This window comes from Callithrix jacchus, chromosome 17 (assembly GCF_049354715.1).
Source record: "Callithrix jacchus isolate 240 chromosome 17, calJac240_pri, whole genome shotgun sequence".
Taxonomy (NCBI): Eukaryota; Metazoa; Chordata; class Mammalia; order Primates; family Cebidae; genus Callithrix; species Callithrix jacchus.
In genome coordinates this window covers 9427121-9451680 of record NC_133518.1, presented here as the reverse complement: position 1 = coordinate 9451680, position 24560 = coordinate 9427121, and the positions used below count along the sequence as shown (strand labels likewise).

At 43.0% G+C, this 24560-nt stretch overlaps 1 protein-coding gene across 1 annotated transcript in view; it reads left to right on the top strand.

The window, feature by feature from the left end:
- The window catches only part of LOC103788701 (uncharacterized), a 120820-nt gene extending 96575 nt beyond the window's left edge, over positions 1 to 24245 (top strand). The window contains exons 6-8 of the mRNA XM_078355020.1: positions 14346 to 14474; positions 14704 to 14805; positions 15932 to 24245. Of these exons, the coding sequence (XP_078211146.1) occupies positions 14346 to 14457 (112 nt within the window). The 3' untranslated portion in view covers positions 14458 to 14474; positions 14704 to 14805; positions 15932 to 24245. The remainder of the gene's footprint in view (positions 1 to 14345; positions 14475 to 14703; positions 14806 to 15931) is intronic.
- Positions 24246 to 24560: the final 315 nt, after the last annotated feature.

Genomic DNA, 24560 nt, shown 5'->3' with positions numbered 1-24560 from the left:
CCAAATGGATGCTTCTCCAGCCTGGGTATCTTTTGTTCGTTCCCATTCCTCGCACCTCATGGCTGCGTCTTCATCCACAGCCTCTGTAAAAACGGTGCTATCCCAACGGTTCGATGCTCTGCGCTAATTTGTACCATGGTTACTGTGTTCGGTATGTTGTAAGAGTCTTATTCTTTTTAAATATGTTCCACGGATTTAGAGATATTTAAAACACTGCGAAGCCCAGAGGAGAAAAAAATCGTTGTCATCAAGCCATTTGTCACTGTGCATAGGAATACAAGATTTCCACCAGACAGAAAAGATATTATGGGTTTCTCTCTGGCTACTGTACATGCCATAAGTAAAACAATGATGCATGAATTGAACTGACTGCCAAAAATAGATCAGGAAGAAAAATTTCTCCCATGACAACTGGCTGTGATCCTGGGGATTTTCTCTTTTACTCTGAAACCTTGAATAGGACTTTATCTGTTCTCTCATTTTCCTTTTCTTTCTTTGCTTTTGCCTCCTTCTCTTCCTCCCTTTCTCCCTTCCTCCCTCCCTCCCACCTTCCTTCCTTCCTTTCTCTTCTTTCTGTCTCTCTCTTTTTCCAAATGCACTGTGATTTTGCCTGGAATTATCAGCAAAGTAGTAGCAAACAGAAATGTGGCACTAATCAGGGTAGTTTAAATGACACCGGTTGCAGTGGCTTTCAGTGGAGACTTGTTCCCCTCACTCCTAGTTCTCAGACCTTCCTTCATGACTCAGAAGAGCCTGCTACGCCTCGCGTGATGTCATTTCAGTCCCGAGATAACGTTATTATTCAAGACATATCATTAAGCAATTGGGTAAAGAAAGGAGTTCCTTTGAATGAATATACTTTATCCAGAAATGTGATTCCTCCACAATCAGAGGCTCACACCTAAACCCACACGTTAAGAACATCATCACCACCGTCACCACCCAAACTCAGAGAAAACATAAAATTCCTCGGTGCATCAATATTGGGCCACTTGAACTGTGTAGTCCACACAACTGTCGTTTATAAATATTTGGAGAGTCTAAAAGTTAAAACCATCTGGCACTGTACACCCGAGAGTAAGGAGTCTGGGGATGGTCTGGTGTATGTATGGGTTCCGGCAAGCAAGAGAACTGGGCTAGAATCTGAATTTTAACACTTGGCATATGTTAACTTGGGCAGGTTACTCAGCTTTTTCCAGTTTCAAGTGCCTCCTCTGTAAAGCCCTTCATCCCTTTTCTGAAGCCATAAGGGAGTTGTAATTAGCACTCCTCCACTGGCCTTCTTTTCTTGCTATTAATCTTTCTGAACATTTATCCCTTGCCTTCTCACTAAGATGGCGGGAGCCTGTGGCTTTGTGCATTCGAAGTCTCTGCCATGGTTCTTTTTTTCTTAGATTCACAGCATGAAAGCAGTAGATGAGAGAGAGTGGTTTCAGGACTTTTCAGTTGGGTTTGAAACCTGTCAAATTAATTAAAAATTGCATGTTATTTGGACGGCATCCACTCACTTTACCAGTGGGTTAATGAGGTACTACAGTAATGTGTTGGTTATTTCCAATGCCTTACAATTTACTATGCAGTACAGTTGATGTATAACTGATAAGTTATAGTTTCATTTATTTTGAGACGGAGTCTCGCTCTGTCACCCAGGCTGTAGCGCAGTGGTATGATCTTGGCTCACTGCAACCTCTGCCTCCTGGGTTCAAGTGATTCTCCTGCCTCAGCCTTTTGAGTAGCTGCAACTACAGGTGCGCATCACCACGCCGGGCAAATTTTTGTATTTTTAGTAGAGACGAGTTTTCAGCATGTTGGCCAGGCTGGTCTTGAACTCCTGGCTTCATGAGATATTCCTGCTTTGGCCTCCCAAAGTGCTGGGATTACAGGCATGAGCCACTGTGCCTGGCCACTATGTTATAGTTTTTAAAGGTTAAAAATTACATGTAGAAAGAGAAACCATAATCCAGTTTTTCTGGGGGAGAAAGTATCTTTTTCGAAACACAGAATGAGATCTGCAAATCCAGACCAGCTCCATTTACAGATGAGGAAACTGAGATCCAAAGAATGATTTGAACAAAGATCTTTGGTTGATCAACTGTGGGGGACATGTACACGCGCTGCCCAGAAAGCCTTTCAAGGAAGGAGTTTCAGTTCAGCTGTGGGGAGTGTGGGCATCCTCACTGCCAGCTGTCGCCATCTTCAGGCTCTGCCCTTGCTGCAGAGTTGCTGTGACTGAGGTCTCTCCCTTCCTAAGGGAGCCAGCATCTGTGGACCAGATGAGCCAGAGGTGGAAAGGCCTGGCCACGGGGCCCACCGTGGGACAGTTTGATGGAACAGAGTTTTGATTTGATGGTAGTACTTGTTCCAGTGCTCCCTAAATTCTGCCAGACTCTTGTCCAGGTTGCATTGCAGCCATCTTCCTTCCTCATTCTTCCCTCCATGGGTGTTAATCCTTAATGAACTTCCTGACCCCTCAGCTCTGTCTCAGTGTCTGCCTCCGGGAAAACCCACCTGTAACATTAATTGATTGAAATTACACAGTATATTGGCATTTCAGGGAAGGTTTTTATTGAGATAGTTTTCTTCAAATTAGCACATTTTATAAATATGAATAAAAAGTCTTCATATTATCAAATATCAAGGGTTGAAAAAGGAATATCACTTGCCATAAATAGAAAATAATTATAAAATAGGACAGGCATGTGGCTCATGCCTATAATCCCAGCACTTTGGGAGGCCGAGGTGGGCAAATCACTTGCGGTCAGGAATTTGAGACCAGTCTGGTCAACATGGTGAAGCATCATCTCTATTGAAAAAAAAAAATACAAAAATTAGCCAGGTGTGGTGGCACATGCCTGTGATTTCATCTACTTGGGAGGCTGAGGCAGGAGAATCACTTGAAACTGAGAGATGGAGATTGTAGCGAGCTGAGATCCTGCCACTATACTTCAGCCCCGGTGAAAGAGTGAGACTCTGTCTAAAAAAAAAAAAAAAAAATATATAAAATAAATCCAAAGAATATTAAAAAAACCTTAACATTCTAGCTGAATTTTTTTCTGCCTAATGCTCTACAGCTCTTTTTTTCTCAATGAAAAGACCAGTAATAGCCGGGCGTGGTAGCTCACACCTGTAATCCTAGCACTTTCGGAGGCTGAGGCAGGTGGATCACCTGAGGTCAGGAGTTCAAGACCAGCCTGACCAATATGGTGAAACCCCGTCTTAAAAAAAAAAAAAAAGAAAGAAAGAAAAGACCAGCACATGTTGGAGAAGTTAAGATATACTAACGACAAGCAATTCTCTCATCGTAATGTAATCAGATAATAGAGAATTAAAAGGGAATAACTATCTCACTATGTAATCCAGTGTTATTTAATGCTATATGACAATTTCTCTAATTCACATCTGTGTACCAGAAGTACTGGGGCCATAATGTTGCAGACACCAACTTAAGTAAGTGATCAATTGGGGATCCACTATCATTGATCAGATATAGTTTCAGTTTATTTTTATAAAACTCAAAATGGAGATATGTCAGATGTTTTTTTCTCAGCCCCAATTTTCCCACGAATCCTCCATTCTAATGTAAAGCTGGCCTACAGTTTCTCTTTGTTCTGCTTCTATGTTTGGAAAAGATTAGAAGATTCCTACAGATAAGCCTCCTCCCAGTTCAGGTGAATTTACCCCTTCCATTTGAGCAGAAATGAAAAATTTAGTTCTTTCTTTCCTTGATTCATTCACTGAAGAATATATCTTTTGATGTCTACAAAGCTGGCTTAGTGAAGGATGAGTGCAGAGAGATAGGGATAGAATCTGAGAGGGCGTATTTGTGAATGCTACTCTCTCACTGTAACAACCCCAGGCATGCTTGGGGAAAAAGTTAGGGAGTTAGAATTTTTGAACAAGAAAGGGAACTAAAGTGTAAAGATAGAAAGAAGAAAGTAAAAGAGCTAGTAAAGGAATGAAGGAAGGTTTGCTTTCATTGTATAGAACCTATATACAGAATCTCTTTTTTTTTCTGGATTCTGGTTTATTGGAAAATAGATGTATCACAGGTATGATAGCCTCTTATATACGTGTTTGAAAGAGTGATTTCAGAAAACTAGTTAGTATGTAATGAAGGAGATGAATCTTCAAGTTCTCAGATCGTACAAAGGAATCTCATAGCTTTGAGGGCTCAAAGCTCTATCTGGGTATGTCTCCAAAAGTTCTGTACTTTTAGCTGTGTACTTTTTTTTTTTTTTTTTGAGAGAAACTGTCACTGACAACTGTGGAGTCCCCAGATAAGATCAGACCTCGTTTTGGCACTGTCTGTGAAGTATGCTACTTGTTTCCGGCACCTGGATCTTCAACTGGATCCAACTCTTTCAGAAATTTCCTCCAGGTAACAGTCGAATCGTTAAATTTGTGATTCTACACAACATCACCTGCCAGCCAAGGAATTGAATTTACCTTATTTCTTGAAACAACTGAAAAGATGGATCAAATATGTGAAAAAAAAATCAGTTTTCAAGACTTTAGTCCTCAGTGATCCCTGAGAGATGGGCAACAAATGAGGTGACTGAGCTCTGTAATTATCCCGACTTACTCCCTGGAGAGAATGTCCAAACCATGAGAGGGGAGAGGGACCCTAGGCAGAACCTGGAACTTACCTTGAGTTGAGGAGGCCAAGGCAACTAGAATTTGCAGATAGGTTGCTGTAAAGGAGAGCACTGTACAGAGAGAGGACTCTGGAGACCCGCCAAGGACCCTCCTTGAGCCTTCAGCTGAATACCAATCCATGCATGCGTGTGAGAAATATATTCTCAGGCTGGGGAAAGAACTCCCTGAAAGAAGCAGAAGAAACCATCTTCAGAGTCCTCACAAGGCTGATATTATTCCTGCTCCTGCTGGCCAGACTGGAAAGCATCATAATTCACGGGGCTTTTGGTAGAGTATTTGGAGGGATTTGCCTCCGTGGTGGTGAAAAATTAGTGCAGGTTAAATGCATTAGAAATGGAAATATGTGAGTGCTATGGTTTGGCTGTAATTTGTCCCCTGTGAAACTCACGTTGAAATTTGATCCCCACGTGGTGGTGCTGGGAAGTGACCCAGTGGGAAGTGTGTGGATTCCTTGGGAATGGCTTGGTTCCATTCTCATGTTGGGGAGTGAGCTTTGGCTCTGACAAGGCTCGATTGGTTCTCATGGAAATGGATCAGTTTCCCAGGAGCGTGGGTTGTTATAAAGCCAGGCCACCCTCTGGTTTTGTCTCTTCCCACGTGTTCGCTTCTCCTTTGACCTTCTCTGCCATGTTAGTATGCAGCATAAAAGACCTGGCCAGAAGCCAGGGCCATGCCCTTCAACTCCCCAGCCTACAGAACCTGGAGCTAAATAAACCTCATTTATTTATAAACTACTCCTTCACAGGTATTCTATTGTAGCCACACAAAACAGACTAAGATTGTGAGCAAATGTAAAGACTTGTTTTTTTATTATTTTGGTGTCTTTAACTGATGATCGAAATGCTTACAGCCAAATTAATAATCATGTCTTGTGGGAATTATAATGTGTATTTTGTCAACTATATGACAAAATAGGACAAAGTTTGGGAAGGATGCAATGGAGGCAGATGAACCAGAGGCAGGTCCTTCTACTTTATGTGGAGTGAACAGTATCACTTGAAGTCAGAATTAGCTCACTGGTGCAGTATTAAAGTTCAGAAAGTGGACAAGTAAGGGAGAAGCAGTCACAGGCATCAAATGATACCTGAGTTGGTCTGAATGTGTAAAGTGAATTTTAAAATGTCACTGTGAAGGAAGAAAGGCCTTCGAGGTGAGGGAAGAATGTGAAAGAAAATTAATGAAAGAAGGAGAACAAAGAGCCTGTGTTGTTCATGGTGAATAGTCTTGCTTAGTTGAAACATGGGAATGTGGCCAGGTGCGGTGGCTCACGCCTGTAATCCCAGCACTTTGGGAGGCCGAGGCGGGCAGATCAGAAAGTCAGGAATTTGAGACCAGTCTGGCCAACATAGTGAAACTCTGTCTCTACTAAAAATACAAAAATTAGCTGGATGTGGTGGTGTGCACCTGTAATCCCAGCTACTCGGGAGGCCGAGGCAGGAGAATCATGTGACTCCAGGAGGCAGAGGTTGCAGTGAGCCGAGGTCGTGCCATTGCACAGGGCGACAGTGCAAGACTCCGTCTTTAAAAATAAAAATAAATAAATAAATGAAATGTGGGACTGTTCCAATGCGTAGTGGGCCATAAGGCTAACAAAGTCAGTAGCAACCAAACCATGGAAGGCCCTCTCTAAGTGCGTACTTTCTTTTGTAAGTAAACAGTGGCTGTGGACAGTTTGTGAGTGGTGGGAAGGCATGGTCACAACTACACTTTGGAATTTGTGCTAATCTGTCGCTGATGTGTAAAGTGAACTAGAATAGAGAAAGACTTAAAATAGGGAAGTTAGGACGTTGTGGTAAAAGTTCAAATGAGCTATAAGAGACTTTAGGACAGTGAGAAGGAAGATGGAAAGAAAGGAATAGATATCAATGAAGTAATAGAGGGAATTGATAGAGTCGAGTAAAGGGCATGAGAGAACAGAGAGGTAAAGATGTCTGCCTGTCTGATCTAGACTGGGAAGATCTTGGTGCCGTGAGCAGAAAGGGAACGTAGATGGGCACACAGGGTTTGGCTTTGTGCTTCCTGGCTTGTATCCTGTATTCGTCTGGGTGGAGAGGACTGGCAGACAGCTGAGAATGCAGACTAGGAGCTGAGAAAAGAGGTTGTGATGAGAGGGATTTAGGAATCGCATGTACTGTGTGAGTGTTGAAGCTGTGGAATTACATGAGATCATCCGGGGAGACCGTAGATGGTAGTGAGAGAGAAGAGGGCAGGGAAAGGAACATTGGGTCAAGGCTTCATTTAGCAGGCAACAAGAAAAATGCCAGAAGAGGAGGGGCATGTGGAGGGGTTTTTGTTTGTTTGTTTTGTGTGACACCTTGGTGAGATTTTTCTCTGTCTCTCTGGGAGGAAACATAAAAATTCCTTGGAGAAATAATTCTTGAAATGGTTGTGGACCTCGCTATATGCGTGTATATATTTGCCAAAAAGAGCATAATTTCACAGAATGCAAATGCCGAAAGTGGAGAGAAGACTTGTGCAGAAGAAAACTTGGTACTGAATAACTTTTTATAAATGCTAGAAACAAGGATAAAGCAGACCACTACAATGGTAAACTATTATTATCATTTTTAAATTGTACTTTAGGTTCTGGGGTACATGTGCAGATCATGCAGGATTGTTGCATAGGTACATTCATGGCAAGGTGGTTTGTTGCCTCCAACCCCCCATCACCTATACCTGACATTTCTCCCCACATTATCCCTCCCCCACCCTCCCTCCCACTATCCCTCCTATAGCCACCCCCAACGGACTCCAGTGTGTGATGCTCCCCTCTTTGTGTCCATGTGTTCTCATCATTCAACACCTGCCTGTGAGTGAGAACATGCGGTGTTTGATTTTCTGTTCTCGTGTCAGTTTGCTGAGAATGATGGTTTCCAGGTTCATCCATGTCCCTACAAAGGCCAAAAACTCATTGTTTTTTATGGCTGCATAGTATTCTACGGTGTCTATGTGCCACATTTTCTTTGTCCAGTCTATCTTAATGGAACTATTATTGTCATTTTAATGAAAAGGAACCGATTGGAAAGTCTAATGACATTTTTGAAGGCAGGGACCACTTTTTCTAGTGATTTCCTTACCCATGCAAGCTCTCCATTCACCCTTGCACCACATCAGCAAAATGCTGAGCACATAGTAGGTGGCCCATTGTACTTTAATTAGATGCCAGGTACTCAGGCAGGGTTCACTAGCCACGGTCCTTGAATGTAGAGATTTCAGAGGTGGGAGGAGGGGAAGCAAGAAGGTAGTTTTGTTTGCGTGTGCAGCGGAGGCTACTGAGAAGAGGGAAACACTTTTATTTCCCTTGTGGAGTGGCCGTTCACTTCGCTGCTGCAGCTACTAATGGAAAATAATAAAACCTGTTTTCATCAGGCAGTATCTGGAACACTTACAGGTCAATTCAGTGCTCAAAACACATTGCTACAGAACACGTTATTAGCGCGTCATCAACATCCACTCTGGTCGGGGGATTTTTACCATTGGAAATTGAAATCACAGGTCATGGTCTGTTATGATTCCTGAAAGTCATCAAATTTTTTAAGTTAGTGGCAGCCTATAGCCAATTATTACAAATGAACACACATCTTTCCATTTGTTAAAATCACAAAGGTAGCAAATTAAGCTGTGGAAGAATTGAGAACTCGAGCAGCTGCAAAAATATGACTTCACTAATTCTAAACCTATGTTATGCCTATTAATTGTTCCAAACTGAAGAATTTGGTCCCAGCTTCGTGATAAACCCCATCCTATAATACAATGCCAGGAGGTAATGCCAGCACTATTTTTGTAAAGCACTGAAACCCAAGCATGAGATGAAATTCAAGGGTGTATTTCTGCTTGCTATCATTTCTGTATATGTGTGTGCTGTCATAAAATGATCCTTTTCAAATGCAGAGTTAAATGCAGTTAGCTGGACTTTGTTTTTCGAGATGGAGTTTTGCTCTTGTTGCCCAGTCTGGAGTGCAATGGTGTGATCTCGGCTCAGCGCTACCTCTGCTTCCCAGGTTCAAGCAATTCTCCTGCCTCAGCCTCCTGAATAGCTGGGATTACAGGTGCCTGCCACCAAGCCCAGGTAATTTTTTGTAGTTTTAGTAGAGACCGGGTTTCTCCATGTTGGCCAGGCTGATCTCGAACTCTTGACCTCAGGTGATTCACCCAAGGCCTCCCAAAGTGCTAGGATTACAGGCGTGAGCCACTGTTCCTGGCTAACTGGACTTGAGAAATGCAATACCCATAGTGGAGATCAAATGGTCTGGTGGAAGGAGCGTTGTCCTGGGCATAAGGTGACAATTTTGTCATTTGCTAACTGTGGGACCTTGGACAAGCTATAGAACTGCCCTGAGCCCCAGTTTCTTCCTCTGCAACATGAGGAATTGGGATTAGATGTTTTCTTAGAACACTTTCCTGTATATTTAAAAAACAGTCCTTCTTGTTTCCTTCTAATTGCATAAATAAATGATTATGGTGGAGAACTCCCAAAATAAAAATAAGCAAAAAAGACTAAGTGAAACTCACGTATAATGCTACAACCCAGAGATACACACTATTAACATTAGGTTGTCTGTTCTTCTGGTTCATTCATGGATATACCTATATGCATTTACATATACACATACAAAATTGGACCATTCTATATATTTGTCACTTTGCAACCTAGTTTTTTTCACCTAAAAATAGTGCGGGCATTATTCTCTAATAGGATTTTTTTTCAAATGGAACCCCATTATATGAATAGGTTATTAATTTCTCTAATTAATTCCCTATGAATGATTAACTCGGTATTTTTCAATCTCTTGCAATTTTTTCACAATGTTTGAATAAAAATTAATGTGGCTAAATCTCTAAACATTTCCAAATTCTTGTCTTAGGGCAAATTGCCAGCAACAGAATTGCTGGTTTAAAAGGTATGTGGGTTTCTTAAGGATTTAATATCTATTGCTAAATTCACATAAAGTTTAAATTATATGTTATGCTTTTGTGTCTCTGGAGGCAATTAATTACATTCGGAGTCAGGAATCCTGAGTGTGATACTCCCTTATAATAAGTTATGGCTGGGTGCATTTCTACACGTACACGTTTATCTGCGAACTGTTTTGATATGACGCTTCTTTAAGGTAACTCAGGAAGAATTGCAGTACACATTTATGTGGCCATCTTTCTGCTTCCTCCCAGGAAATGTTGTTAGAGAAAGAAAAAAAAAATCACTATATGTTTCTGAGTTTCCAGAGAATTTTTTTTTTTTTTTGAGACAGTGTTTTGCTCTTGTTACCCAGGTTGGGGTGCAATGGCGCGATCTCGGCTCACCGCAACCTCCGCCTCCTGGGTTCAGGCAATTCTCCTGCCTCAGCCTCCTGAGTAGCTGGGACTACAGGCACACGCCACCATGCCCAGCTAATTTTTGTATTTTTAGTAGAGACGGAGTTTCACCACGTTGACCAGGATGGTCTCGATCTCTTGACCTCGTGATCCACCCGCCTCGGCCTCCCAAAGTGCTGGGATTACAGGCGTGAGCCACCGCGCCTGGCCCCAGAGAATTTTAAACCGATTTTCTAAGACTCTTTCTAGCTCTTATAGTTTAGGTTGGTGTTCGTTTTATCTCAACACAATTGAGTTTCTTTCTTTCTTTCTTTCTTTTTTTTTTGAGACGGAGTTTTGCTCTTGTTACCCAGGCTGGAGTGCAATGGCGCGATCTCGGCTCACCGCAACCTCCGCCTCCTGGGTTCAGGCAATTCTTCTGCCTCAGCCTCCCGAGTAGCTGGGATTACACACACTTGAGTTTCTACTACATGATTAGTAATGAGGCCTGTGTATGAAGAAGGGCGATGTCCGGGGAAAAGAGTCACGTAGCAATGGTAAGCGTACATTGTCAGAGGCAAGCTGTATAGTGTCAGCAGTCGCGCCCCAGGAAAGTCTGGCTGGCCTATAGAATGAGGACATGAGGTCTGGGAAGGTACTGTGTTGGCTGGAACTCTGATTAGCACCTAGAGAAAACCACCTCAAATTAACTTAGCAAATAGGGCTACGTTTATTGACTTGTATAATCAGGCCCTAGGGAGGTCAGGGTTGGAGCAGGGCATGACTGAAGCGGGAGCTTTCTTTCTTTCTTTCTTTTTTTTTTTTTTTGTCTTCTATTTTCTTCGTTGTCTTGGAATTTTCTAAGCTGTGGCTGGAATTAAGGCTCCTACCTTGAAAGTCTTAAGTCCAGAGGGAAAAAAGTCATTCTCTGAGCTCCAGTTTGAAAAAGGCTAAGGGATCACTCTGGTTGGCCTGTCTGGGGTGATGGGCCCACCACACGGAACAGGTATTGGGTCGAGTAGAAAAACCATGATGGGCCAGCTGTGGCAACCCCCAGATGGGGATGTTTCCTTAAGAGGAGGGAAAAGGGTGCTGGACAGAAAAAAAAAAACAAAAAAACCCAACCATGAATGCTTAAGTTGGGCAGCATTTCTATAGGCAAAAAAAAAAAAAAAAAAAAAAAAAAAAAAAAAGAATTTAGCAGAGGATGTAGCAGGTGATCAAAATGTACGAATTGAATAAATAAATGAATGAAAGGGCAGTGGAAAAGAAAGTATCCTTCTTGGTTACTAGAAGTCGACATCAATTATTTCTTTTCATCTCCATGAAACCTCCCATACGTAGGGTCCCATTTTGCGGTTACGCAAAGTGGAGAGCAAGAGTTCACCCCCGCCGTTACACTGCTAACGGGATGCGCGCCTGTAAAGCCGCGAACTGTGCAGCCCAGTCTCAGAGAGTGTTTTGGTTAAAAATCCCAACAGGCCGGGTGCGGTGGCTCACGCTTGTCATCCCAGCACTCTGGGAGGCCGCGGCGGGCGGATCACGAGGTCAAGAGACTGAGACCATCTTGGCCAACACGGTGAAACCCCGTCTCTACTCAAAAATACAAAAATTAGCCGGGCGTGGTGGCGGGTGTGGTGGCACTCGCCTGTGGCCCTGGCTGCTCGGGAGGCTGAGGCAGGAGAATTGCTTGAACCGGGGAGGTGGAGGTTGCAGTGAGCCGCGATTGCGCCACCGCGCTCCAGCCTGGCGCCTGGCGACAGAGCCAGACTGTCTCAAAATAAATAAATAAATACAGAACAAAGTAGACAACAACAAAACCACATTCATCTATAATCAAAAGAGAGTTTCAGAATAATTGAATTTTTCCTTGGGTTTCCAGAACGCCGCAAAGAGGAATCCTCTCCTTTCTGTGATCTCCCACTTCTCTCACCCTGCACTGGCTGGAGGGCCTTTGTTTGCATCTCCGGGGGCCCAGTCGCTACTCTGCATTCCAAAGCCCGAAACCACTGGTCTGGGAGAGAAAGACTTTCCTGGGATCTAAGGGGAGAGAAGTCAGGCAAGAAGCTGTTTTAATGAGTGAGTTGGGGGAGGCTGTGAAAATTCCTGCATTATTAATTTCGTTAGAACCTGCTTGACCTACTTTTTAGTGGCGCTGTGATTCTGACTCAGATCTCTCTCAGATCTGTGTGCTTTGCCCCCTCAACATTCTACCCGGCGAGAGCCGCGAAAAAACTTGGAAAAAGACTGAGGTTTTTCTCTTCTTACCCCAAGTTCTGACTTCCTGATTTCTGCTATCCTAAAACGTATGTAATCTCTATCACATAATTAATCACCGAATGATGTACAATAATAGTCTGATTTTCTCATTATTTCCTGTGTTTGACTTAGGTCAACACAGCAGGTCGCTGTTCCCTCCCTCTGGGGTACCTTTTTCTTGCTCTGCCCTCTGGTGAATGCCTGCTCATCCCTCAAACCCCAGCTGGCGTGTTTTCTCCACTATGCCTTCTCTAGGGCTTTGCAGGATTCTGTGAACATGTTTTTACTGTTGACTTATCAGTGTTTTGTAATTGTTGTTTACCTGTGTGCCAACCCCAGGAAAGTTTGAGTTTCTCTAGGACAGGGGCCAGCCTTATCCATCTATGCTCCCTCCAGTGTCCAATGTGGCTTCTGTCACCTAGTAGGTGCGCAATAAACATTTTTTGAATGAGTAAAAAACGAATGACTGGGTTTTTCCTGTGTGTAGCAGAGGGCTGCGCACCAAACAGGATGCTGCTAGCATCAGCTGATTGATGGATATGAGAGCAGGGGGAGATGCCGTAAGTCCTGGAAAAGGGAGTGGCGTTATGAAATTCATGTTTCAAGAGATGAGTTGTGGCAGTCAGATCTGTTACTTGAGACTTTCAGACCTTTGAATAATTGTCTGTGTTTTGACATTCTTCTGTAGCATTGGGGAAATAAATTGAACTAATGGGAAAAAAAGTCTTCTAGGACATTCTCAGAAGTAACTAATACTGACTCAGCAAAACAAGACTTCCCAAAGGATCCTAGTACGTTTCCTTGCTCCCCAAGGTTCTGGGAGTAATTTTCCTTGTGCTTGGTCTCCCTTCTGCTTTCTGCGCTCACGGCTGTTCGTGCACTCCACCGCTCAAGTGAGATTTAGAATAGGTTTTCCTTTATATTTACCACTCTACCAATTTTTCTTCATAGGAAATTGGATCTTTTAGGATTGGCTCACATTTGATGGACAAGATTTTCAAGCATCCCGTAAGGACTTGTATTCAAGAATAAAATATTCTCTGGTCTACAGGACTCATATTTGGAATCTCCAAAGCTGGATTGCTGCTGCCTGGATCAGCCCAGCACAAGTCCTGCCAACCTGCATCTTGGCATGTGCTTGGGTTCTGTGTGTTCTCACATGAAGGCAGAGTTTATAGATGTTCAAACAGAGAGAGCTGAGAGTTGGTGATGCTAAGTGTTGCTTAAGGTCACACAGCTCCAGAAGAAAGTCCCAGATCTGAAAAACGGATTTCAGGAGAATCTGGAAAGAGAAAGACCAGTTAGAAAATGGTGAGGTTAGAATTATTTAGGGACGTTTAAAACTAAGGAGAGTGTGCTCAGCAAGTGCTGAGTGACACTAAGCTGCTGACATAATTTGAGAAACTTGTGTGACTTAAAAATTCTTGTTTGATGACATAAGAAAGGCAACAGAATCAACTTTCCCTTGGGCAGGCATTTGAGAGATAGTTCATTCTGTGTAAGTGGCCATAATTTTTTTAATTATTTTTATTTATTTTATTGAATTTTAGGTTTTGGGGTACATGTGAGGAACATGCAAGATAGTTGCATAGATACACACGTGGCAGTGTGATTTGCTGCCTTCCTCCCCTTCACCTATATCTGGCATTTCTCCCCATGCTCTCTCTCCCCACCTCCCCACCCCCCGCTGTCCCTCCCCTATTTCCCAAACAGACCCCAGTGTGTAGTGCTCCCCTCCCTGTGTCCATGTGTTCTCATTGTTCAACACCCGCCTGTAAGTGAGAACATGTGGTATTTCATTTTCTGTTCTTGTGTCAGTTTGCTGAGAATGATGGTCTCCAGGTTCATCCATGTCCTTACAAAGGACACAAACTCATCATTTTTGATGGCTGCATAATATTCCATGGTGTATATGTGAAATGGCCATAATTTACACAATATGGAGTTAGGCCTTCTCAGTGTTTTGTTGCTGGCCATTGCTACCTGCAACTGCATAGTCTTCTGTAGATAGATTAAAATGTTAACTTAAACCAGTCATAATCTTGAATTCCATTTTAAAATGTCATTTGTCTGAGTACTAATTTATAAAGATGAAAAAAAATCCAGTGTGGCTAATCCAGCTTTTCATTGTGTGTCAGCTGCAGGCGAGGAAAGAAAGATACAACAAAGGGCCTGCCCTCTGGGAGCTCACAGTTCGAGGAAGGGTCAGAAACCTCATCAGTCCTGGTGGTGACAGAACCATGGAAGTAGCCCATCCTAGAAACCTGGTAAGTGATACCTTATGTCCTGAAGGATGTGTTAAGAATGATTTGAATTAGAGAAAGACGCAAAGAATACAGCGTGGACAAGAGCATTGAGTTGTAAACAGCTGTTATTTCAACATGAGTCATCAACCAAATTAACATCAGCAGAGATACTGTCTCTATCTCAGAAGTTTTCATGCATTTCTAATTATATATTTTACATGTTTGTGAAGACAGTTTTTCCCGTTTTTAGATTTCTGGTTGACTTTGCTGCTGCTCTTCCTGTTTCCCTTCCTTCATGTCTGCTGTTGCTATTTAGATGTGTGCTATCCGTTGGATTTCAACAAGAAAAAAGGTAAAGATCACATTGATTAAATTATCATCCTGAAAAAGACACGTAAGGAGGCAGTTTGGTTCACAGATTCATGTAAATCCAGTGCATGGAAATGACGTATAACAATCTGGTATGTGAAAAGTCAGTTAGAAAATGGTAAAGTTCAGGTTTTGCCTCTGGTATTCTGTTATTTGAATTTTGTGGCAAAAACTCCCCCAAATTCATATTCTAGTAAGTTTAGTGTGACGATTTTAATACCAGCAGCTACGATTTTAGGAAGGCTCAAGAATTTTGGATTCAGAGAGGTGTGCATTTTATTTTTAACTCATTGCTTTTTTTTTTTTTTTTTTTTTTTTTGCGAGATGGTGTCTCACTGTGTCGCCCAGGCTGGAGTGCAGTGGTGTGATCTCAGCTTATTGCAACCTCCCCCTCCCAGGTTCAAGCCTCAGCCTCCTGAGTAGCTGGGACTACACATGCGTGCCACCACGTCCAGCTAATTTTTTTTTGTATTTTTTGTAGAGACAAGGTTTCACCATGTTGGCCAGGATGGTCTCGATCTCCTGGCCTCCCAAAGTGTTGGGGTTACAGGCGTGAGCCACCGCACCTGGCCACTCACTGCTGTTTTTACTTTGAGCTAGTAACTTCCTTGAGCTTCAATTTCTCCATTCATAGAACAGAAGAGAAATATGCAAGTGCTATTTTGGGATAAAATGACTAACGTTTAGTAATGCTAAGTGCAGGACCTGGAACATAGAAGGTGCTGGATAAATAATTGTCTTTATGATTATTTTGCTAGCTTCATTCCCTTTGCAAAATTATATTGCTTGGGGATTCAATATGCGACATTCAGAGTCCAACTTCATAGTCTGAGGTGCAAATTAACCTCCAGAGTGATTGAGAGTGCAAAAGATCAACTCCTCTATTTGTCAGTAGGAATACAAAGTCTGTAAGTCCAGTCAGCCTGGTGCAGCTCCTTCCCTGTTACATATTCAGAGGGCTCCTGGGTTTCTCAGGGAGAGTCCAGTCCAGCTCTGCTTGGTTGTGATGTGCTGTGTTGGTGGTTGTGAATGACAGTGAATGCTAGCATGAATAAATTGAATGTGAAGTGGAGATGGTGAATGTGGTTCTTAACTCTTTTTTTTTTTAGACGGAGTCTTGGTCTGTCGCCGGGCTGGAGTGCAGTGGCGCGATCGTGGCTTACTACAATCTTTGCCTCCTGAGTTCAAGTGATTCTCCTGCCTCAGCCTCCTGAGTAGCTGGGACTACAGGCACCCGCCACCACGCCTGGCTAATTTTTTGTATTTTAGTAGAGACGGGGTTTCACTATGTTAGCCAGGATGGTCTTGATATCCTGACCTCGTGATCCACCCATCTCAGCCCCATAAAGTGCTGGGATTACAGGTGTGAGCCACCGTGCCTGGCTGGGTTTCCTAACTCTTAAGGTGGCAGTACCTGCTTGGGTGGCATTGCCTCTACACCAGCTTTCACACTTTTGTCAGGGGAGAGGAGGATACCAGTTCCTTAGTGTACCTGGCACTTCTCTCACCAAAGAAGAGAGGGAAATAACCAACCAGACAAACTCAATTTTCCTCGTCACCAAATACACAATAAATTGTTGGAACATTTTGTTGGCTATGTCAGGGCAAATGGCCAGAGAGATCATTGCCAGGTCCCGTAGCAGGTGTCTGACCACTTATTATCCATAGAATTCCAGGGCAGCACGCTTCCATCTAGCAATGGTGGGGATCTGTCTCGGGGGAGAGAACCAAATTCTGGGAGCAGCAGCCCATCTTCTAGCAAGATCAGGGATTGGGATTTTATTTTATTTCTTCTTACTTTTTTGAGACAGGGCCTCACTCTGTTGCCCGGGTTGGAGTGCTGTGGTACAATCGAAACTCAATGCAGCCTTGACCTTCTGGGTTCAAGAAAATCTCCCACCTCATCCTCCCAAGTAGCTGGGACTATAGATGCATACACCATGCCTAGCTAATTTTTAATTTTTTCTTTTTTTTTTTGAGTCTTACTAATGTTGCCTAGGCTGGTCTTGAACTCCTGGCCACAAGCAATCCTCCTGCCTTAGCCTCCCAAAGCACTGGCATTACAGGCATGAACCACTATACACATCCCTAAGGGTTGGGAATGGATCTGGCAGGACCTTGCCTCCATGCCTATCCTGTCAGCCAAGTGTTTATGATTTCAGAGGCATTAGTGCCTTTGTTGGCAGGACTGGGGACTGGGATTCAGCCTTGAGGTTGTGGTTGGTGTGATAGGATGAGCTTATGACATGATTCACCACCGCAGTGTTCACAGCTGGGGAAGCATTTGTCCCATTCCTGGTGTAATTGGTGTGGGCGAGGCTGGGGTCCAAGTGTTGCAGCTGCCTGGAGTTGACTGCCTTGCCTACTTAGCAGTGGCTGTTTTCCATGGATATTTGCAGAAGGTCTGTTCCTTTTTGGAAGATGGTCTGTACGGAATGACCAGACACAAGGTAATCTCTATCACTCATGTGGCATGTAAAATACCGATCAGCTATTGATGTTACCATTGAATATTAAAACTAGAATTGCTTTGTTCTACTCTGTTAGCCATTAATACAAATTTATTTATTTTTCTCCACTTTAAGCAACAAAATAATTGAGGGCTGCGGGAGTTTGGCATCTGATCCTGTTCCCTGGGCTTGTAGTAGGACCTTATTATTTGCAGTGGTTATGAGTCTGGCCTTAATCCACAATATCCTTGATAAAGATATAGAGAAGGAAGTCCCTGTGGACTTCCATGTAGCTGTTTGTTCATTCATTCATTAAACTTATGCTTACTCATGATCTGCTGATTACATGGAGCAGACTTATGGAAAAACACGACTTGGGGGATTAATAGCTTGCTCAGAAAGGAAGATGAGCCTGCCAGTATAACCAATGTAATAAATGCTGCAGTAGGAGTAATTGCAAAGTTCTCTTGAACCATAGAGGTGGGAGTAATTAACTTGGCCCTGAGTAACTGGGGAGAATTCACAGTGGGTCTGCTGTTCAAGTCAGGCCTTGAAATGTGAACGAGAGCCTCCCTAGTAGAGTAAACCTTCCAGGTAGGGAGCATAACTAGTGGAAAGGCCTGAGGGTGGGAGGACCATGACTTATCCATACAGTGGCAAAAAACCAGTGGGGCTGGAATATAGATTTGAGGCTTCTAGTGGTGGGTATGTGTGTGTGTGAGAAGAAAAGTAAGGACCAGTCTGTGTCTAGGAGTGAGGGAAAATCTGTAGAGTGAAGAGACTACTTAGGGGCAGGGGAGGGGTGTCCCACTATGGGTGGGAATTCAGAAGCCTGCTTTTCTAACACAGGATTTCCCCAGATATGTCTCATGGAGCACTAGCCCCTGAGATATTCTTGGACTGAAAGATTTGCAGACAAACAAATATGGGAAACATTGCACTATCTTTGTCTCTATGTATTCACATATAGGCAGTAACATCACAGAAGCTCCGAGAAGTTATGTAGGAGAAAAATCTGTTCAACTCTGTTTAACTTCATACTTGGTTGGCTTATTTGACTGTGATTTGATTTCGTGTTATGAGGTGCTTACTAATATCCCAGAGCATTGGCATCCTTTGTTCCATGAGCGGGAACTTATTCTAGGGATATATAAACTCAGAAAGTGGATCTGGAAGGGGGAGAAGACAGGTTGGCCACATAGTTTGTTAGCCAAGGACCCAAGATGCCTGTCTATGAAGCTCTGGGCTTCATATTGAGGGTACCTTCATAATGAGGGTACCGAAGGCAGGTACTCAGAAGAAGTAGAGACAGAGACAATATTGTACTTGGGAGTAATACTGGGGACCCAGCCACAGACGGATGGTTTTTGGGGGTGTGCACCCAGCCCTAGAGCACTAGACACTGGGAGGCTGATGCAGTAAAGTATGAGTAGACTCAAGAGAAGCCTGGAATGAAAAAACAATTTTTAAAGGAGCCTGGCTTAGGAACAGTTTACGTGAGACCTCGTGTATTCTTGCAAAGTCTCCAGCCCTGTGGGGTCCGGGTGGGGTGTGGATGGTTGCCAAAGGGGATTTCATTTCCGGGAGCTCAGAGAATAGGAGATCATCCAGCACACCCAGTCACATTCTCGCTCCTGACTCACTTCCTTCTGCTGCCCTCAGGACATATTCCTACCCTTAATGTGGCTTATGGGGTCCTTTCTTTTCCGTTCCCTGCTGCTAGCTCCCATGTCTTGTTTGAAGTTCTCACCCACCCCATGCTACAGAATTCCTTGCGGTCCACAAGCAATGTCACCCTCTGTCTCATGCTGTTAAATCTACCCCCATTGAATGCTTACGATGCATTAGGTTCTGTGCTAAACACTTGACATCGGTGACTTATGTGTAGTGTTACAGTAATCCTATAAGGTAGAGGTGTCACTTAGGAATGTATTTGGGATAAATTACAGAAATATCCCATTCACAGTGGTTTAAACAAATATAGATATGATTTCTGCTACAGAAGAAGAAGCCAGAGGGGGGCAGCTGTCAAATTCATTCTCAGTGGTGCCCCTAAAGGCCCCAGACTCTGGCTGTCAGTCCGTCTTCCTTTGCCCTCTGGGGATTGTCTTCGCGTTTTGGCCTCATGGTTGTGAGGTGGATGGTGTACCTACCTCTGGGATCATGTGACATTACACTTTACCTAGAATGTCTGAGCAAAGCCTTCCTGGACCCCCTCAACTGTTTCTAGTTTTGTGTCATTGGCAAGAGGTACGGCCCATAAATTTCCCAGCAGAAGAGAAGCTGGGAGATTTAGCTTCTAGTCTTCATGGTTGAGGAGGGCAAGGGTGAAATGCATTGGGGATGGGTATTGGGGTAGCCAACCTCCAGGGCCTGCCCGATAGGCAGTGTCACTACCACATTAGAAGACCAAGCTGCTCAGGAGGCCAAGTTAACTGGCTTGGAGTCTCATGGCTGCTAAGTGTCAGAGGCAGATTCCAAGCTGAGTCCTGACACCACAGCCTATGGTGGTTTTACTGTTTCTGATTGCCCCCTTCTCAGATTCTCAAAGTTCACCTCAACCTATGTTTACTGAACATCTACTGCACCAAAAGCTCCGTATTGGTGTCACACACGGATACACAGATGAGGGAAACATTGTTCCTGCCCTTAAGAAATTCATCACCTTGATGGGAGGAGACAGATATGCACATATGTATCGCCAGTTTGAGGTAGTTTCTTTCTTTTTTTTTTTTTTTAAGACATTGTCTTTCTCTGTCACCCAGGCTGGAGTGCAGTGGCGCAATTTTGGCTCACCACAACCTTTGTCTCCTGGATTCAGGTGATTCTCGTGCCTCAGCCTCCAAAGTAGCTGGGATTACAGGCGGGTAGCACCTTGCCTGGCTGATTTTTGTATTTTTAGCAGAGACAGGGTTTCACCATGTTGGCCAGGCTGATCTCAAACTCCTGACCTTGTCATCCGCCCGCTTTGGCCTCCCAAAGTGCTGGGATTGCAGGTGTGAGCCACTGCGCCTGGCTGTGAGGTAGATTTTAATGGTTAACATCACTGAAGCCCAGACAGTAAGTTGTGGGTATTCTGAGGGAGAGAAGAATTCCGCCTGTGTGATTCGGAGGAGGCCCCCTGGAGAAAGAAGTTTATCTGGGTCACCTGTATGGAGATGTTGCTTTTATAAACGTTGGGGCGGTTAGTTTTTGTTTCATTCAACCTAAGGAAAATTTAATGTATTTTGTCCTGGGTCTTCTCAGGCATTGTTTATGGGGGAAGTTAATGCAGAGGTATAATCTTTGAAAGTAAATCAACTGACCATGTTTCTGTCCTTATTGTAATATCTCCATAAAAACCATAATCATGTACTTTAAACCAAAAGTCTGTCTAGTCTATGAAATTAAATTCATGAAGTAAAACATTCCCAAACAGTAATAAACACAAGGCAATTTAAAATAAGCATAACCCATGATATATTTTCCTAAACAAGTTTAAGTGTCAGGTTGCGTTCCATAAAGAAAAGTTTTTATATTCCAATTACACGGGAATAAAATGACAGAGGAACCATTTTTAACCCCACCACAAAAGACAATGCAATGTACTGTTCTTTCAGTGGGAGAAAAATTGGTTATAATAGATTTGAGAGAAAGTGAAGTGAGAATGCTTTTAATTATAAATCTTAGCAAAAAAAAGACCTGTCAAAGTTAAAGGGCAAAGGGCATGACCAGAATGTTCACAGAAGAGGAAAAAACAAAAGGCAAAAGACATGTAAGAAAATGGAAAGAAATCGAGAAATGCAGAGAAAAGTGATGCAGACATTTTCTTTTTGTCTGTTAAATTAGAAAAGAATTTTAAAAGGATAAATCTTTGGCAAGAATTTGGTGAGATGGCAGTTTCTTATGACTGTTGTAAGCCTGCAAAGTAATATAATCTTACTGGGAAGCAATTAAATGGTATATATCAAGAAACTCAAAACATTTATACGATTTAATCCAGTAACTCCACACTTAATTTGACATGTTAACAAAGATGTATGCAGAAGGATATTTATTTCAGAATTATTTATCATAATATAAACACGAAACGTTTAAACATTTAATAACAGGGGATTGGTCAAGGACATTATAGTTAGTATTAATATACTATAAGACACAATAATCTAGTTATTATGAAAAACATTTTGAAAACCTAGTGATATGAGGGAAATTCTAGCATAATGTTAAATGTATAAATAGTGCAATTGCAACTGTAAAAAAAATTAATAGGAAAAGTCTGGAAGGAAATTGTTGGGCTGTGGCATCTGGGAAAGTTTATTATTTAAATATTTTGTACCTTTTACGTTTTCTTCATTGAGTACATGTGATGTTTATGAGAAGCGAAGAATGACAGTAAGTCTGACCCCTGAATCTGCCAGGTGAGACTGGACGCCCTTGGTTGTCTCTCTCAGACATCAGCTTTGCAGCTGAGCCTTGTGGCTGGATGACAATCCTGAGCTTGATGTCTGCCTGTTTAGAAGCTTTCTCTTGGGAAGGTAATGGCTGCTTCAATTCATCGCAGTCCTCTGCCAGCACAAGGTTGTTGAAGAAATCCCCACAGGATTGCAGTGTTTGAAGCGCAAGGCAAGGCAAGGAAGCCATGACTGAGCCAGCTCATGTTTCCCACTGTGGTCAGGTTGCAGGCTGCTGCCATTCTGGCTTAGCAAGGGAACAGAGCTGTCAGCTGTGTGCTTGGAACACAGACGTGCTGTTCAGGAAGACAGCTTTACAAAGCATCGGCACCTACATCTGGAGGGTTTTAGCATCTCTGTATGACAGCCATGGCGTCCACCAGCTGATCAACTCAACTCTATGGTAGCTGTGAGCTGGCTGTAAACCCTAGGGAGGTTTGTGGTAGTCCTGGAGTTGGGGCAGGATAATAAGCAGACTATAGGCAGGATCAATCTCCCTTTTAGTGTCTAGTTGTGGTGCGTCTCTAAATTACACAAACTAAGTTTTCTTGATAATACTTGGTTTATTTCAACTTATAATAATAATAATGATAGTCACTCAGCACGTATGCTGGGCCCTTCACCTACAGTATCTCATTTAATTAAATCTTTGCTAACATCCTTTGAGGCTGGTGTCACTGTCATCATTTTATAGTTGGGAAACTGCCTTAAATCTCACCAAATTATGGCAGAGCAGATCCAGGATTCAAAGTCAAGTCACTCTACTTCCAAAACCATCATGTAACCAAAGCCCATTCTGTAAACAGAACGCTAATGTTTCCCCAAGTTTTAGTCATTTTAATAATCACTGTTTTCACCAAAGCCACGCACCATCTATACCGTCTATACTCTATGTGTTCAATATTTTTAAGTCAACTTATTTTTTTCAGTTAAAAAAAATTACTCTAATACTAAATAGTAATTGATGTGAAATTACGCATTTAAGTGCTGGTTGTGTTTTTCTAACGTGTACAATATAACAAAGAATGATAAGTTTTGATCCCTGTGTTTCCTAAAATACTTGCAATACTGTGTATTGCACTTTGGGAAACTACATTATGCTGCTTCCTTCAGCCTGGGTCAAAAGGGGTCTCTTTGACGATGTCATCCTAGGTGCGAATATTGTTATGGAGATTCCCGCATTAGAGAAGGAACTGATTTATACGTTTAAGGGTAACAATAACGTGAATAATCTCATGATACTCTACTCTTGCCAATCCTCAGGTTCTTCTCTGATTTTATAGTCTCCATGAACAACTGAGATTTTGGGGGCTTATAATTGCTGGATGCTCTTACTAGTATGTCAGTGAGATGTGTAGAGAGTTTATATGATTTTATTGTTCTGTAGCATACTCCTTACGGTGCTAGGGGTAACAGTTAACCAGTTTCTCATCACTAGTGGTCATATCTTTCTGCCCTTGGTGGACTCTGACTGGCTGTAATTGGTTCTTTCTGATATATCTATCCCAAGGAAAATGGTTGCTCGTAAGAACGCCTGCCATCTTCTCCTCGCATTTTCCATTCTGAGCTCAGCCTCCGACGTGTGCTGCTCGCAGGCACCCACACTGCTGCACGGGGCTCCCAGCTCACAGGTCCAGCGCATCACGCTTGGAGAGACCAGAGCAATGGCGCAGAATTTCCGTGTCATCGAATGTGCAGCGTCAGTGTGTGGACAGCTTTGGGAACCTCTTAGGACGACTTTATTTTGCTTCACAGTGTGAGACCTCGCTGGATGGCTAAGTGCTGTCAGTCATGCATTGGCCATAAAACATTTATCTGATACAAAGTCTCAGAGAGAAAAGTTAACATCGCTTCACCCCTGTGCTGTAAATGGATGACACTTTCACTATGGTGGCACTATGGACAGAGAGTCTCAGAAAAACTGGAAAACAGCAAACTTGCCTCAAGAACAGAACGCTCGACTAGGGATGAGCAGGCCTTGGTTCTCATCCCAGCTCTGCCAGCTGTGTGACTGCAGGAAGGTCACATCTCTTCTGGGCTTCTGTTTGCTCATTTATAATGATATCTCCCTTACAGAACTGCTGAGAGGTACCTTGAGCATGCCGCAGCACATTGTCAATTAGAACCTTTCTGCTGCATTTACATATAAAATGAAGGAGTTAGGGCAGTGAACTTTGGACTTTTCCAAGCTCCAGGACACTGACTCCGGGGAGCAGGGAGAAGAACAGAGGGGTCTGAGCACATCACACAGGCATGTTTGGTTAGCTGTGCAAACAAGCTGGATGGCAGCATCCTCTGTTTCTATTAAGCTTCAAAACTTATTTGTGAGATATGGATTTGGGAGCTGCACTGAGGCAGAAACAGAAGAGAGAGGAATGAAAAAACATCAAGAATCGTTCAGTCATCCTCACCCTGAGGAACAGTTCAAAGGAATCAGTGTGGCGCAGGAAGGATAATAGCGCCAGGGACAGCCACCAAATATCTTGTTTATTGGCAAGAACAAAAACAAAAATAAACAAAACCCAAAATGTGCTGAAAAATAGAGTGGCTAAACCCAGTTATTGCACTACTGTGTTTTCTGGTGAGATGGCAATAAGAAGGAGTTGGTGACCTCTATGGTCGTCTTTTACAGAGCGATTTCGTTCTTTTTTTTTTTTTGAGATGGAATCTCCTTCCATTACCCAGGCTGGAGTGCAGTGGCGCAATCTCAGCTTACTGCAGCCTCCGCCTCCCAAGTTCAAGTGATTCTCCTGTCTCAGCCTCCTGAGTAGCTGGGACTACAGGTGTGCGCCACCACACCCGGCTAATTTTATATTTTTAGTAGAGATGGGGTTTCTCCATGTTGGCCAGGTTGG